Below are 17,872 nucleotides of genomic sequence, written 5' to 3'. Positions count from 1 at the left end.
CATTCTTCATTTTGAGTAACTTCTTCTCTGGATAAACTGTTGACTTCTCTTGATTTCAGTTGAAGAATTTAATTTTTTAGATAAGCAAAAGTTTAATAAGCACAACATTTAGAATCTCTAAGCTAATCATTTCAGAGAAGGCTCTAGTCCTTATTGTTTTCTTATTAGGTTGCTAGGGCTGCTGCAACCAAGCATGACAAACTGGGTAGCTTCAACCACAGAAATGTATTGTCTCAGTTCTGGAGGCTAAAAGTCCAAAATCAAGGTGTTGTCAGGGTTGATTCTTCCCAAGAGCTGTTTGAGAGAACCTGTTCTATGCTTCTCACCTAGCTTCTGGTGATTTGCTGACAATCTTTGGCATTCCTTGGTTTGTAGAAGCATTATCCCAATCTCGCATTAATCTTCACATAGTGCTCTCCCTGTGTGCATGCCTGTGTCCAGATTTTCCCTTTATATAAGGGCTCTCATCATATTAAATTAGGGGCCACCCTACTTCAGCATGAATTCATCTTAACTAATTACATTTGCAACAACTCTATTTCCAAATAAGGTCACATTCCGCTGTATAGGACATCAACAAGTGAACTGGGGGGCGGGGGGGCTGTGATTTAACCCATACCATTTATTATATAATAAGCAGATGTCCAAGAATTCTAATCCTGCCCCCACCCCCAATACACGTATGGCCAACTTTCTAAATTAAAGGCAGTGGGAAAGGACAAAAGGCAGAGGTAAGAAAGTGAAATAACTTTCACTGAACTCTTGTAAAATGGCAGTTAATATTAGGCATCTGAAGCATATTATATCATTTTATCTGATATCAATTTTATCAAGGAGGTAGGCACAAATGACAAAAGCTGAAACTCAATTAAGTCACTTTCCAAGGATCAGTTAGAAAGGACTTGGATATGTTTGACTGCAAAGCCCACACACTTTCCTCTACTCCCTCCTTGCCTCTCTGCAAAGGCAAAACATTCATAATAATGGTTATTATAAGAATAATAACAACAACAATAACTCATGGAAATGTTTCATTAAAGCAACTGCTTCTTCTAGCACAGAGCAAAACAACAAACAAAGCAATGGGTGATATTTCTGACAGGGTGATTCCATTCTCCCTAAACATTCACAGCAGGATTTTCCTTCCTACAGTTGAATAGAGGTTAATTTCTAAGAGATAAAGGGAGAAAAGAAACAACAGAACCCAATTTAAATATTTATGAATGTCAAAAATTTAAAATTCATATTTTCTTTACATTTGATTTTGAAATCTTCAGCCTGATGGTAAAGACAGTGCAATCCTGAGACTTTCATAATAGCAATAGCTAACAGTTATTGAAGCCTCCTATGTGCCAAGCACTGGGCCAAAAACTTGTCATGTATTGACTCATTTAAACTTCACACAATCCTGTGGGTTAACGGTGGCATAACCTCCACTTTACAGATGAAAAGCAGAGAAACATAGCTCATCTTCAAAGCCTGGTTCTCAAACACTATGCCCATGTTTCTTGCTGAATAGAAAAGTTAAACCACCAAATGAGAGTTGTCTGTGATCAAATTGTTTTTTCAGTCAAACATGGCTTTTTCTAATGGAGAAATCATAGTGGTTAGAGCAAGGGGTTTGGAGTCAGACCTGAATTTGAGTCCCAGTCCAACCTTTATTAATTACGTGACCTTAGGCAAGTTGTTTAGCCCTCTTGGGCCTCATTTATCATTTTCAAAATTGGGATAATACTACTTTCCCACAGGGTTATTATGAAAATTAAGTAAGATAATACATGCAAAGCCCAATCACTGTTGCATAGTAGTAAGTAATTTATTATTTTTATACAACAGGCATAGTATGCATTTGAATATTATTCAGATATGTTTCCATGTCTTATAAATCTTCTTAGCTGGCAACTTCTCACCCTATAAAAAAGAGGGTTTAAATGCTTCAGGAAAAGGATAGATACTAATTAGAACAAGAAGATCATTGTTTATTTGTGTGAGATTGAAACAAGACTCAAAAGCCAACTTTTTCTAGGAAAGAAATGATTTTTAAATTTCTTTTAGGTTTATTAACATACAGAGAATTGAGCCTGAAGTCTCAAATATAAATTTCTTTCTTTGGGGAGGGAAGACATTGCTTTGAAGTCTCTCTCCACTGGCTTTCTGTCTAGACTAGAATAAAGATAAAGCATAGAGGAAGTAGGGATTAGAGGAAGAAGCATAGCAAAAAGAGATTAAGGAAGTCAGCTTGCAGGGTCCTTGTAACAGCCCTTTCTCCTTAGGATTGGGAGCACCAGAAAGCACCTCAAGAGAGCAGGTAGAAAGAAGCACTTTCAGAAACACCCAGTAAGGTTGGAAGCCTCCAAAAACATCAAGGCTAATGGCCTGCTTCCCTGGTCTAGGCATAATATGGGAAGGCTGCCAACCTCTTAGAGAAGTCCAATCTGGGGTTAATTGCTACATCCACATGGTGTGATAGCAAGGATATGGAGGTGATGGTAAGAGAAGGCCAGGTCAATGAGCCATAGCAGCACTTTTGGTTCCCTAGAGCTCAGAGATGGTGAACACATGCAAGAAAGCAAGCAGAAGCATTAAGTGGCCAGAGATCAGCAGAAGCCTAGGGTTAGAGTGAAGAGCAAGGACTTTCACCCCAGAAACTGGGAATGGAAAACACAGATTTCAGTAGTGGATGCTGGTATGTCTCCTTACACACTGTGATAGTGACCCCACAGCTTAAAAGAAGCCAGTAGACCCTCCCTCCCCTTTTCTCTTAGTGCCAGCTAGGAAAGGAGCCAGGGAAAGAGCAGAACTCTGAAAGACTGTATATTTTCCTGAGGCATCCAGGCAGAGATTGTAGACATCAAATGATAGGTCAGATGACATTACTGGATTGTACCAAAATATAGTGTATTTTCTTCTGCTACTTGCTGGGTAGGGTTTCTTGGGTAGAACAGATAAGATACAGGAAATAATGAAGTACAGTTTCTTTACACATCTGGCCTCATATAAAGGTCCATGTGGGATGCTTAAAAACCAGAGGATAGTCTATATTTACAGCAAGGACTGGTTATAGTCCCTACTAAAATTAGAATTATTATTATTATATTTTTCTAGAATTAGAATTAAGAATTGTCTTGAGGGCAGAGCCATGAACCTATGAGGAAAAGAAGACAGGAGGAATTCAATCCGATTGTCATATGGAAATGCAGAGAGAAAGAAAGAGTATGTAGTTTCTGGCCTTCAAAATAGGCTGTTTGAATATGCAACAGAAGAGTAGATTTGAAATTCAGACTTTTTTTTTAAGAAATAAAAAGATTTCCTAAATTTAACACTTAGTTTTATCATATTAAGAGACAGACTTGGTGACCCAGATCATAGAATTTTACTCTATATCCAGGACAGAAAAAAGAGATACAGAGAAGCCAAAAGCCTACTTCTTCTGACTTAAGTAATTTTGTGAATAATAAGAAAGAGAGATAAGTAGAAATCAAGAAGCTGAGAAGCCAAAGGCCTTGTCCTGTCCTCCGTAAACACCAGGCGCCATCTTGGAGTGGAGCAAAAGGAGCACTGAAGCATTTAGCATTTACCGGGGTTAAGAGACGAGAGATTGAAAAACCTAAAGAGATTTTAAATGATTGGATCAGACTGAGGTTCCATATTTAGACTAAAACTGGTTTTTAATTTTCCATTATCTCGCAGGCTAAGGGATCATCCGAGAGAGAACTTGAGTTAAGAGGTACTCAAGGAAACTGCATCTGCTTTGTACATTTATGTGTATCTGCTGCATTACCAAAGAAAAACAAGCACCAAACCTTCCATTTAACAAGAATTCTGGACTTGGAGGACAAAAACGAGGTGGGAGATGGGGTCAGGATTATGTTTTTTGAGAAGATACATTATGCAATCACTAGCTTTGGTTGGTGGACAGTGTAATTTTTCATTCTGGCTTACTTCCTATATGAAGTTCTGAAATATTAGGATCTTATTCACTCTTGCTGACCATAAAAATTATATGTTAAACAAAGCCTAAGATTTAGTAACCTACAAATCACTTTTGACTTCCCGCTACTGTGAAAACCTACACCAAGCAAAAAAAAAAAAAAATGGCTGTAGTTGATCATAGTTCCCTATGAAAATTGCAAGCACCAAAATCTTTGGCAGCCAGAAACTAAAAAAAATTAAATCCACATAAATCTCTTCATCAGTAAGTAAAAGCCAGAAACAACACAACTAAGACCCTGGGATCAAAGAATGGCAAGATGTGAGAAGCAGGCCATCTCCTGTCAGGAGGCCAGGCACAGCTCAGAATCGATGGGCAGAGCTTCAGCTGAAAGAAGCCTGGGCCATCCCGTGGCAGTGCCAGCCCCTTGAGAAGGAAGCCACAGATGAAAATGTCAAACAAAACCTCGGACCACTATGGTTCGAATTCAGTTGAAACTTACTAAACCCTTCAAAATGCTCAAATGCTCAAAATGATCATTTTCACCATGGCTGCAAAAGCCTAACTCTGGAAGGAGTTACAGCTCCATTTCTGAATCAGGTTTGGGGCCATAATGGAATGGAACCTTAGAGGATTTATTGTATGGTGTTATGACATGTGCTCTTAGGCATGTGAACATATCTTTCCAACCTCCCCAAAGTATCTGTAAGTGAACTCCTTTTCTTTTTTCCATCTCTTCTAGATGTCCATCATGTTGCAAATAAAACCGATTTTTATAATAATATTAACAACTGACAGTTACTGCACTTTCACTACATGCCAAGCATTCTATATACTGATTACAATCATTTTTTCCTTTTAATTCCTCTAACTCTTCATGAGATAGGAATTATTTTTTATTATCTCCATATTATCTTAAATAATATGAAGCTCAGAAAGATTAGGTAACTTGCAAAGTCACACAGTGAGGATAGAACTGAGTAAGGAGCCAGAAAAGATTCCCAAGTGAGGAAAACGATCAATAATGGTGAGATTGGCATAATTTTGTCTATGAATTGTGTGGTGTTGTCTTAGTCTGGGTTACCCAGAAAGCAGAGCCTGAGGCTTGTGGTATGTTTCCTCAATTAGGGAATGCATTTCCAGGTGTGAGGGACAAGGGGAGTGAAACAGAAAAGGAGGAGCCACTATGAGACAAGATGATCAAGTTGGATTGTTCAAATCCACAGGATCGTCCTCCAAGAAGGTATATAAACTGCATCTCAAAAAGTCCACCTGGAGGGAGAAAGGGAGGAGAATTTATTTACTAGCCGTCTCCTTTTGTCAAATGTTTGCCTCACGGGGCATTCACTCCCTGTATTTCAGTGATTCGCTTATGAGAGTCCTAAACAGAATCCTGTGGCATTCTGTATCTTGGCTTTAACCTCTCCCGTGGGGGGGGGGCGGTGAGAGGCACACAGGTGCAGCCCGAGGTGAGACACTGTCAGCCGGAACCCATATAGAGCTGCTGGTACTGAAACAAGAGTGGGATGTGGCTGACAGGATCTGAAGTGTTGCCTCAGAGGTATCTGAGAACTATGTGTCTTCTTTTCCTGCAGGATAGAAAGAAGCAACTCAGTTCTAGAGTGTTACAAGTGGTTGGATGCTTATTAATGACTAGGATGCAGAAAGCTAGCTTGGAGTCCCATGTAAACATTGAAATAAATTCTCATGCCCTACTCTACGAAGCAGAGTCTTGAGGCACGTTGGACAATAGCAGTTACAAAGCATAAAAGGGCCAAAAGTGGAGGAGAGGAATATGAAAATATCCACTTAGCCATTGATTCTTCCCAGAAAATTAACCGGGGGCGGGGGAGCAGGTCCAATCAGTTCTTGGAGTTTCTTGAGGAATATACCCTCTTTCCTGGAGTGGGAAGTACAACCAATTATGGTGTGATTTCATCTTGGTTGGACCATCTGGGTCAGACCATTGAACTGCATAGAGTGCCATTGCATAGTTCCCTGGTCTAGAGAGTCTGATAAAATGTCTCGCTCCTATGCAATGGCTTCAGAAAACAAAATCCCCTTTGTTTTGGACTCAGCAAGATACTAACAGCCACAAGCCCACCTGGAGCCTATGACAGTTAAAATTAATTTCATATAAAATTAAAATTCAGGACTTTTAGTGATAAAAGTAGGTAACTCTCCATAGGCTGGAACTAATCCCCAATCGTTCTAAGGAAAGTGGACCCTGATAAGGAAGGTCTTCCGATTGCTAGAACCTAAGCCACCTGACTGAACCCGAATTGCAGGGGCAACTGGGAAAACATCTGTCATTTTTAACTAATATAGTGGGTAGTAATCTCTGCCTCACAAATTAGAAGAATTACCCAAACATAGGGAGAGGATTCAGATTCTAGGTAGCCAGAAAGAATGTCAGATGTCCATTTTTGCTCCTTTTCCCTTTCCTGTTAACAGAGTCTTTGCCTGGTACCAATGTCCTCCTTGTACCTATGTCCTTGATATTTACTGCTAAACCTCCTTGATAGTTAGCACAGCCAAAAGAAGAGACATGGCAGAAATAATCTTGCAGGTTTATCCAGCACTCCTTATCTGGACTTCATTGGTTGGGCTGGTTCAACAGCTGCCCAAGCTTGGAATATGATGCTTTGCATTTCAAATCTGCACATGGGATCTGAAAACTGGAACCACTAGCAGAAACAACTACATCACACATGGTTATCCAACTCCCCAGTAGAGTTAATGCTGATTTATTATGATATAGGAGACTCGAGTCACAGCCCTTGCTCTCATTAACCAACATTAACCATGTGATCTTGAGGAAGTGACTTAATTACTTTGTATTTGGTTGCCTAATCTGGGAAGGAAGGAAAGAAGGGAGGGAGGGAGGGAGGGAGGAAAGGGAAGGAGGGAAGGGGAGGGGAGGGAGAGGAGAGGGAAGGGAGGAAAAACCCTGGGGGATTAAGAATAGGGGAAAGAAAACTAACACAAGGGAGTACTGGTAATGTACCAGGAGTTTTACTTCCAGCCTTTACAAAAAGCTGTAAGACATTTTGTTGATGAAGAAACTGAGACAAAGGGGCCAAGTCTTCCCCCAGTCATAGAATTAACAAATTGCTGAGCCAGGATTTGAGTCAGTTTCATCCAGCCTCAAAGCCCTTGCTCTTTCTCCATTTGTTTTGAAAACATTTTGAATTACAGAAATAATAAGAGCATTACTTAAAAAAAAAAAATTAAATGAAAAGACTCTTGTCTCCTTAGACCATCATCCCTCCCCAACCCCACCCTGCTCCACCCCGACAAACCTTCTCATGTCACCATATATAACCACTCTTAGCATTTGAGTGTGTATCCTTCCAGAGTTTCTCTGTGCATTTATACACTATGCATACAACCATAGAAAGCATATAATATTGTTTATATGTGTGTGTATTTTTCTACAAAAAATGATGGTATCATTCTCCAAATATCTTTTTGCAGCTTGGTTTTTCATTTAACAATGGGTCTTGCAGCTCTAGCTATGCTAGTACATAAAGAGCTCTCATTCCTTCTAGCTGCTGCACAGTATTTTACTCCCCTGCTGATGGATATTTAGTTTGTTTGCTGTGAGCCCATTACTCCAACATGGTTCTCTGTTCCACAGATGAGTTGTATAGCCTCTTTTACCTCAAAAATTCTGTGGCGTGAAGAAAATGAAATGAGTCTGAGGACATAATAATTTATTTCCAAACAGCTCATTTATTAGGTAGTGAAATAACACCGAATTGTGAAATACATATGTTACACCATTAAAATAAAAGAGCCAAAGAGACTAAACAAAAGTATCCAGACAAGTCCAGGCAGGCTAACTGGCTCTCTGGCAACTAACGACAAACCCAGAGTCTACTTCGTGTTCCAACTAGAGACAAACCCAGTCTACTTCACGTTCACTTAACTATGTGACTCAAGGTTTTGCATGGATGTTCTTGATTACAGCAGTTTATTCTATAATAGTTAAGGTTGAACATGATAGCATGAAATGTACTGGATACTATGCATATTATATTATTTTTAACATAATGATAATCCTTTAGAGCAGATCTTCTTATCTGCATTCCATTGGTGAACAAACTGAGGGCAGAGAGGCTAAGCAAGTTTGCCCAAGGTCACAACCTAGTGACAGGACCAAGTTTCAAACCCAAGTTTCCACTGTCTGTCATCCATTCCTCTTAGCCAGAGTTAATTCAGAAGGACCTGATCATAAAGAACAGGGTCACACCTGATGGAAAGGATGTCAACACCTGGACCTGTGCTTACCTCTTCACTTCATCTCCCACTCCCTTCTCTCTCCTGGCCCTGGCCCTAAATTAATTATAACTACCCCAGAACACAGTGCTATGGACTTCTGCCCATACTGTTTCTCTTTTTCTAGAATATTCTTCCACTCTTTGTTGGGGCAATTCCTACTCCCCCCAAAATTCCATTTTTCAGCTCAAGCATTACTTTCTTCAGGAAAACTTTGCTGTAGCATTCCCACTTAACACTTGAGCAAGATTAGGTTAAGGACCTTTTCCCAGTATTTTGTGTTTACCTTTCTCAGAGCACTTGACAATGAATGATGCATTTTTGTTGCTTGCCTGTCTGCAGTGAGCTCCTTGAGAACAGGAACCATGGCTTATTTGTAATTGAATCTCTAGCTTTAGCATAGTGCCTCATGCACAGTAGCATTCAATAAATGTTTGATGACTAAATCTTAGAGTGACAGCGAAATAGAACCTCTAAGTGGACTCTTTAGCTCCATACATGCTGCTTGCCCCAGGATGGTTACCTTAGTGCTCCCCCCGCCCCCGCCTGTTGAGCTTCCTAACTCCTCACTTCCTGAGCTGGCAGGCATTTTTTCCTGCATCTGATAACATGGAGAGAGTGTGGCAGATGGAGTCTGGAAGCCTGGAGTTACAAAGCCTGGGAACCTTAGAGACAAAGTCTCTGGGACAAAACAGCCCTTCCTTATGTAGAATCCAGGTTTATTTGATCTACAGAGGATGGGGTATTCCTCTACTGCACATGAAGCTAGCAGAGTAAAATGCTAAGAAACAAAAGGGAGCTGAATTTTATTGAGGAAAAAAAATACATTGTAGAAGAAAAGTAATGAAGATGTCCCAGGAAGTGTCAAGGAAAATGTATCATTCAATAGTTTTAAAGAACAAAAATCCAAAGATCCAAACCAGGAATGTGTGAAACATAAACAGATTTTGCAGATGATAAATTGCTCTCCTCTACACATTTTTCTCTTTTCAGTTACAGATCATTTGATGAAAAGAATTTGTTTATTCCAAGTTTGCCAACATAGTTTTTGTTTTGACAGTTCAAGGGATGTATCGACTTTCCTTAATGGCGTTTGAAGCCTCACTATGTAGAAATTTGGTATTCTAGGCAATGTTTAAAAAATATTCATGGAACTGAAACATACAACTTGTGTTAACTAAATATTAGGAAGGAAAAAATAGTAGCATCAGAAAGCAATTGCCATATACTCCAGAAAAGGCTGATACTGCCATCTGAATATTTGATTATTATTACTTTTTTTTTTACCTTTTTCTATTTTACATACATATTTGTGTTCACATTTCACGATGATAACATACAACGTCTGGTAACGGTATACAGATCATTTCTTTTAAATAGAATTGTTGCTAAAACCCAATGTTTTCATATTTGGTATGATGGACTGTTAGCTGGAATTTATACAAACTACCAGGAATAAAAAGCTGTTCTGTTCTTAATGAGCATGGAATAACTTTTTAAATGATAACCTTTTATCTCAAGAATTCAGGTGGATTATTTTCCTTATCGATCCAACTCTATGGTTTATTAGCCGATTGTGTTAGAAGCTCTTTTCCTTTCCTTTAGGAAGTTTCGGAGATGAATAACAAATCAGGAAGATATTGAACAGATGTTCTAATCATCTGGTGGCTGCTGGAGCAGGTTTGGTTGAGGATACTACACAGAGCAACCATGCATGATTTTGTAACATGATGCATTGATCAACCGGCCGCTCCACTGTATACTCCCTCGCCACGCCGGCCCTCCGGAGCAATCCGCTGCCACCGGGCTCCTCAGCGGCTGCTTCCAGGAGTTACACTCCCGCTCCTCCCACGAACTCCCATTGCTTTTCTAAAGGGGACCCGCGGCACTCGGGAAAACCCGGACAGCGGATCCCTCCGACTGCGGACCGACTTCCCTTCCCAGGCAGGAAGGGCTGAGTATTTGATTATTATTAAAAATAATAGGTAATAATACTTTTCTTCCTGAGTGCTGACTATATGCTAGCCATTGTGCTAGATTCTAGCAATGGAACAGGAAGCAAAACAGGTATATCTTGCCCCTGAGTGGGTAGATACTAAACAGATAATTACACAGGTATGGATATAATTATAAGGGTTGGTAAGAAGAGAGGATTTTAAAGAAAGAGTAACAGGGGAGACCTACTCTAGATTGATAATCAGGGAAAACCTCCTTAGGAAAATGATATTTAAGCTGGGACCTAATGAATGAGAAAGAGGCAGCCAGGTGAACAGTGGTGGGGAAAGAAGTATAGGCAGAGGCCACAGAGTATATAGATATCTTGACATTGGAAAGAGCTTGGCCTTTCTAAGGAACTGAAAAAACAAACTATGGGTTGTTTTCCTGCTGGTTGTCAGATTAATTGCTGCCCCTGCCCCTGCCCCCAAGCCCTGGTATATAGTACAAGGGCCTGACCCCTGCAGCCTATTTCAGGCTATCTTGTCGGGTGGCTCTACTGAATAGGGCCAACAGAAGGGAGTGGTAGAGAATGGAAGGTAGGCAAAAGGGAGAAGTTAGGATATTTCTACCTCTTTTTTTTTCTGGTTCAAGAGAGCCTCTCCAGCAGTGGTGATGCCTTCTCCATGGCTTTAGAGTTTTTTGGCTTTGAGTAAAACATAGTGATAACCGCTGTCCTTTATTTTGGAACTAAGGTAATTGGCTAGGGACACAATCCTTACAGTTTAGTGGCACCTCCTTGTACACAGGAGTGATTACAAGTTGCTTCCTTCTAGAAGGTCATAAGTTTATAAGAAATAGCAAGGCTAACAAATTGCAGCACTCACAGATTAAAGCCCCATCCATTTTCCCACTAAAAGAGGGGGGAAAAGTCCTGTGACCCATTTCTGGAAGAGCTCGCAAAGCCGTTAAAGTTTTGGTCAGGGCAGCCAAGGTTTTTAACAGTGACTCACATGATCAGAAATCCACGTGGAAGCAGCTGCCTGAATTTTCTTTCTCTCTCTCTCTCTTTTTTTTTTTTTTTTTTTGGCTAATGATAGTGAGTGAATAAGTCTACCCTTAGCATAAGAAAATTGCACATGACCTAGCGTGAGTTGAGTGTTTGTAACTCAAATATTTATAAAAATAGTTATCCTCAATTGGGAACTAAGGCTGTTCTAGAATCCGTACTAGTTGATTTACAAATAATATTAAATTTTCATGATAGATCAAAATCACCCTCAAGGCTGTTAGTATTATTTTCTTCTTTTGTAGAAGGGAGACTAAGGTTTGGGAATATCGTGAAACTTACTTAAGGTCAAAGAGACAGTAATTTGATACAAGTTCACATCTGTTTGACTTTAAAATCCATAATATTGTGCTACACTACAGTATTTCCTTTTTGTCGGTAATCTCATAATAGCTCAGTTTCAGAGTGGAATTAAGCATTACAAAACTAGGGAATGAATTATATTCAGCTTTAAATATCAACCCAAGACCTCTAATTTGTGACTGGTGGCAATGAAGTAGAAGCAAAAGGGTGTTAGATCCTATTGATCTATGGATTTATTGGGGAAGCCAGTAGCTCTTCAAAAAAATTTTTTTGTTGTTGTTGTTTTTTAAAGATTTTCCTTTTAAGTAATCTCTCCACCCATCGTGGGCTTGAACTTACAACTCTGAGATCAAGAGTCCTATGCTCTACCATCTGGGCCAGCCAGGCACTCCTGTTGTTGTTGTTTTAAGTAAAAATTTCAGATATGTTGCACTGGCCCCCAGCTAGTGTTTGATGCTCGGGATCCATCCTCTTTGAGTATGATGATCAACGCATTCCTTATCACAGAAGGCACGTAAGAGGATGTTTGGTGCTAACTATAACTAACCACATGGTTCTCTGGAGTATTGTGCAAAAATCCTTCTGGGAATGAATCAACAGAACAAAGTCCCTTGACGTCTGCCATGACTTTGGAGTATGAGGGATGCTTGGGGAAATTTATACCTGCCCTCCCTGTCCTAGCAACCCATGGGTGGTACTGACAATGCCTTAAGTGCTTTGTGTTTCCTTCTTCTACTGGAATTCCCGGTCCAGTTCTTCAAACCCTTACAAAACAGCTCATCATAATACATGATATTTTTCTTTCTTTTTGTTTTTGAAATACAAAGCTAGGAAGACGAAAGAGGGGAGTTTGATAATGGTTGCTGATAGGGCATGCACAGGAAGAATGACCTCACACCGCACACACTGGACCTGGAATAGCATTTATTCAGAGGAACTTACAGAAGCAGGAAGAGCAGGCGTGCAGTCCCTCCTTCGCCCGCTGCTCTCTAAGACAGTGCAAAGTGATCTAGAGAGACTGCAGTCTAAACTCTGAGCTAATAAGCTGCATGCGAGGAAGATCAGCATCAGCTGTGGCATGACGCGGGCCTAGAGTCCCAGCGTTGGACTTCTCCGGTCATGCCTTCTCAGCATTCATGTTTCCAGCCATACCAGACCCTCCCTGGCGTGAACAGGAGCTCAGGCACAAGTCTCGCGGTTGCAGGTTTCCGATGTATGGAACCTTGGCCTCTGAGCCTGCTCCTCCAGCCCAGTTCTCTCTCAGGATGCTTGCCAAACAGTCCCGCCCTGCAGGAAGCCTCCCTCATTCTGGGAGGCCTTCCAGGGGCTAGTCTCAGATAAATTAACCTTTACTTCTTACTGCAGCATAAACCAGAAGTCCTCTGAGGACCAGCTGGAATTGAGAACATCTTGTCAGAATGTGTTTGGCTGGCTGGGTCTTTGTCAACACATCAATTATCTTGGCCCAGAGTACTTATATTGTCATCCTATCAATCAAAAGAAATCGATCAAATCAAGTCTTCATTTCACAGCTCAGAGTTGTTCTCGCCAACACTTCTGTCTAAATTCTTGCTAGTTTGATTATAAACAAAGATGATTCTTCCAGTAGTCTGACTGCTCAGTTCCTCTGAGTTTTTTCTCCACGGATATTGTCCTTTACCCTACCTCAGCCGCTCACTCCCACAATCACTTCGTGAATCTTATTATTACCAATAATTGCCACTTATTTATTATCTGAATTTAATATCCCCACTTCTCATCATTCCAGTTCACTTCCTCTAAAGTTCAACTTTAACAATTCTCTGACCTCATCGGGATTTCTAGTCAGTTGATCCTGGTACATGTTCCCTGTCCTTCACCGCCCTCACATCCATCCCCTACCCTCTTAAAGTCTGTGACAACCACCATCATCATTTCTGTGCATAGACCCTCAATTCTTTTGCTTCTCTCTCACATAAACTTGGAAAAACACAACCCTGATTAAATCTAACTCTCTACCTACTCCTCCTAGTTTGTGGTGGAAAGAAAGCACTCTACCCTACTATTAGCTCCATTTTAAATTCGTAATTATGAACATCAAATGGGCCTAATGCTGCCTGGCGATCTCACTAGATTTGCCAGCTCCATTCACCATCCAGCTTTCCTACACAGCTCTCTCCACTTTACCCTAACAAGCTTCCTCCTCCATCCTTGCCCTCAAATGATCCCTTCTTTCCCCCTTCCTTACGAAAACTGAAGCACTCACGAGAGAATTTCTTCCGCGCCCGGCTACTTCAGTAGGACCTGCCGTGCATACGCTGCTTTCCTGCCCTTACCTGAGATGAATCCACGCACCTGCTAAGGCCGGCCCCTCCAGTCCCTTTCCCACATATGCAGAGACATCACTCCTGTCGATTTCTTTCCTTCTCTGATAGCATTATATTTCTCCCCTTAAAAAAGAAAAACTTTCTTGGTCCCATGTCCTACACCTACTGTCCCATTTCTCTGTTACTTTAGCAGTAAAATTTCTCAAAAGAGGTGTCTGTACCTGCTCTCTGATTCCTTTCTACCCTTTCTGTCTTGAATAACCCAAAGCAGTCAGGCTTTTGACCCCGTGACTTCATTGGACTGGCTCTTTTTTTTTTTAAGATTTTTTTTTTAATTTATTTATTTGACAGACAGAGACATAGCGAGAGAGGGAACACAAGCAGGTGGAGGGGGAGAGGGAGAAGCAGGCTCCCTGCTGAGCAGGGAGCCCGATGCGGGGCTTGATCCCGGAACCCTGGGATCATGAGCTGAGGTGAAGGCTGACGCTTAACAGACTGAGCCACCCAGGCGCCCCCATCGGACCTGCTCTTACCAACTTGACCAATGACTTTTACATGGTTTAATTCAGTGGTCAGCATTTGGCAGAGTTATTCTCATTCATCTCCCTGATGCACCTTCTTCACTTAACTTCTGGGATACTGCCTACTCTTGGCTTTCTTCACACCTCACTAGTCACTTCTTATTTTCCTTCACAGATTCCATCTTTATACCTAGACTTTTTAACACTGGAAGATCCATGACTCAGTCTGCGGGCCTCTTCTCTTTTGTTTATCTACATTTATTATCTTGGTGATCTCATATAGCTTCTCTAAGCTTTGTTAGAATGGATCTAGGTTGACCTATATTCCAAGGTAGTTGTCCTTAAGGAGTGAATATTCTGGAGTCTTGACTGAATTCTCTAGATGTCCCCTCTGCCTCTCCACCTAGGTTAATTAGAACTTGAACATCTCCCAGCCAAGTGCGAGCTCTGATAATTGTTCAGTTTCTTCCGCAGTAGTTAGGGTTGCCAGATAAAGTATACTTGGGACATCTACAAACTTATTTGTTAATTATCTGAAATTCTAATTTAACTGGGCATTCTCTGTTTTTATTTGCTAAATCTCAGTGTTTGTCTGTCCTTGTGGAATTTCAGTCTCTTTACACATAACCTAAGAGTTCAGCTAAGAGCTCACAGGTTTCCCCATACAGATTTATGGAGCTCTAGTTCTCTAGGTTGTTTTTTTTTTTTTTTCCCAGTACTCTGTTCTACAAATTCTTCCTTAGCCCCTGCCAATTCCAATTTTTGTCTTTTCAACTCACTAAGAAGACTGTGCTCTATCTGGGCATACTCACCCTTTGCCACAGCCCAGAAGAGGGGCCCAAGCAGAAAGCCAGGGCAACTGTAGGGCTCACTTCATTTGTTTTGCAGGGATTACAGTTCTGGGCTGCCTATGGTCCAATGTCTGAAGACAATGGTTTATTTGGGGAGTGATTGTTCAATACCATTTACTCTATCACGGACAGAAACAGAAGTTTGTCCTGTGTCTTTTGAATTTTCTGATGGTGTTTTTCTTTTTTTGCTGCTGAGAAGTTTAAGAATTTTATAAAAAGTCAAATTTGGCAAATATTTGGGATTCCTTTAATGCGATGAAAGACCTTTCCCAATAAATTACTATTACAATTTCATCCAGTTCCTTTTAGTGATTGGTTTACTCTTTTCCATTTAAATCTTTTTGGTTTCTCTGGATTTATTTTGATGTGAGGAGTGAAGGTAGTATATAGTTTTGTTGTTGTTTTTTGGGTTTTAGCTAGCTAATGTAGAAGATTAAAGACAGCCACAAATGTGGGGGCAGTATTCCCAGTGAGCGGTGGATTCTCTTTCTCCTCCTCTCGAATTTGATCTGGCTTCCTGATTGGCCAGTTGGGTACAGCGGAAGTGATGCTTGGTGGTTCTGGGCTTAGCATTTGATGACAGTGATCATTTCTACCTCGGTTTCTTGAAGCTGTAAGTTGTCGTGTTGGAGGATTGACCGCCCTGCTAAAGAGGTTGTTTGGAGAGGCCCTGAGGCTACCTGAGAGAGAGCAGCCAGCCAAGAGGAGCCCAGTCTTTTAGTTATCTCTGCCGCGGTGCCAGACCCTCTAGAGAGAATCATTGAGTGACATAGTCATGGCTGTGTGCAGTGAAATCGTCACCCAGCCAGGACGCCTGGGTGGCTCAGTCAGTTAAGTGCCTGCCTTCAGCTCAGGTCATGATCCCAGGATCCTGGGATCGAGTCCCGCATCGAATCCCGCATCAGGCTCCTTGCTCAGGGGGAGCCTGCTTCTCCCTCTGCTGCTCCCCCTGCTTGTGCTCTCTCTCTCTCTCCCTCTGTCTCTCTGACAAATAAATAAAACCTTTAAAAAAAAAATAGTCACCCAGCCAAATCCTACTCAAATTCCTGACCCCCAGAGTCACAAGATATGATAAAATGGTGATGTTTTAGCCATTAGTTTTTTTTTTTTTTTTAAGATTTTATTTATTTATTTGAGAGAAAGAGAGTGAGAGACAGAGAGCATGAGAGGGAGGAGGGTCAGAGGGAGAAGCAGACTCCCTGCCGAGCAGGGAGCCCAATGCAGGACTCGATCCCGGGACTCCAGGATCATGACCTGAGCCGAAGGCAGTCGCCTAACCAACTGAGCCACCCAGGCGCCCTTAGCCATTAGTTTTAGGGTAGTTTGTTATGTACACGACTCTGACAGCTATCCAGCTACCCCAAGATTTTTGATTAATCCATCTTTTTTTCTACTCATTTGAATTGTTACTTTTATCAAACATTCAATTTTGTTTTGTAGGCCTATTTCTTAATTTTTTATTATGTTTTGATAATCTTCTAGTATTCATTTACCTGTTCCAAAATGGTTTATTACAGTAGTTTTATGATATATTTACTGTCTGGTAAAGGTAATACTATCATGTCTCCTGTTTTTCAGAATGCCTCTGCCAATTCATCCATTTCCACATGAAGTTTCATACACTTTTGACATGTAACAAAAAGTTTACTATTAGTATTTTGATTGGGACTAAGGTTTTTCCAATCTAAATTTAGAAAAAATTCACAGAAAATTTAGAGAAAAATTTCTATTTATCTTCTTTGATGAACCTCATTTGTTTAAAATTTTTAAGTCCTTGGAAAATTCTACATGAATAATTTACATGAATAGTTTTTCATTTTTGATACTATAAATAGAAAGTAGTGTTCTATTTTCCCAATGTATTGCTGCTTGAATGTAGGAAATAAATTGGCTTATAAATATATATATATATATATATATATATATATATATATTTTTTTTTTTTTTTTTTTTTTAAGTAGGCTCCACAACCTGTGTGGAGCCCAGTGCAGGACTTGAGCTCACAACCCTGAGATCAAGACCTGAGCTGAGATCAAGAGTCAGGTGCTTAACCAACTGAGCCACCCAGGTGCCCCTGGCTTGTATATTAATTTGAAACTATTCAATGACCAAGAGTTCTTACTTCTTACAATTATGCATTTGAAATTTGTAGGTTGTCTTTACATCATCCACTTACAATAATAATTTTGCCTTTCTTTCCAACATCAATTTTTTAAATTTTTATTTCTATATTGTAGGCTCCACGAGGGCAGGGACTTTGTCTCTTTTATGTACTATTATATCTCTAGTACCCACAGGCCTGACCTGTGGTAGATACTCAATATACATTTATTGATTAAATTAATAGTGCAATAATTAGGAGGCAGGCTTTGGAGTCGGACTGGCTGGGTTTGAATTCTGACTGCTACTTGTTCTATATATTACCTCATCTCTGAGTTAGATTTTCTTAGCCTCAGATTCCCTTTTCATCAGTAACTTGGTGTTCAATAGCACCTATTTCATAAAGGTGTGAAGATTCAATGAGATGAGTAATCCATAAGAAGATCTTAATGGAATACTTGACACATAGTAGGTTCTTGATGTGTTTGTATCTTTTCTATTATTTTTCTTCATCATAGACTATAATAATAGTACTAATAGTAAATTGCCCCTGCAAATAATAGGAATACTTATAG

At 40.4% G+C, this 17,872-nt stretch overlaps 1 protein-coding gene across 3 annotated transcripts in view; it reads left to right on the top strand.

Annotated features, from left to right (window-relative positions):
• Positions 1 to 17,872, top strand: part of LOC118555510 (uncharacterized) — a 213,133-nt gene that overhangs the window by 136,859 nt on the left and 58,402 nt on the right. Inside the window, exon 5 of one of the 3 annotated variants that reach the window (XM_078076285.1) lies at positions 3,691 to 3,846. The exons of 1 other annotated variant lie outside the window; for it this stretch is intronic. In XM_078076285.1, coding sequence (XP_077932411.1) covers positions 3,691 to 3,846 — 156 coding nt within the window. Of the gene's footprint in view, positions 1 to 3,690; positions 3,847 to 17,872 lie in introns of those variants that run through there. One more of the 3 variants, XM_078076286.1, reaches the window with a different exon arrangement.

The sequence above is a fragment of the Halichoerus grypus genome, chromosome 6 (genome assembly GCF_964656455.1).
Source record: "Halichoerus grypus chromosome 6, mHalGry1.hap1.1, whole genome shotgun sequence".
NCBI classification, from domain to species: domain Eukaryota; kingdom Metazoa; phylum Chordata; class Mammalia; order Carnivora; family Phocidae; genus Halichoerus; species Halichoerus grypus.
The sequence above is the reverse complement of the archived record's forward strand: the minus strand, read 5'-3'. Positions and strand labels throughout refer to the sequence as shown.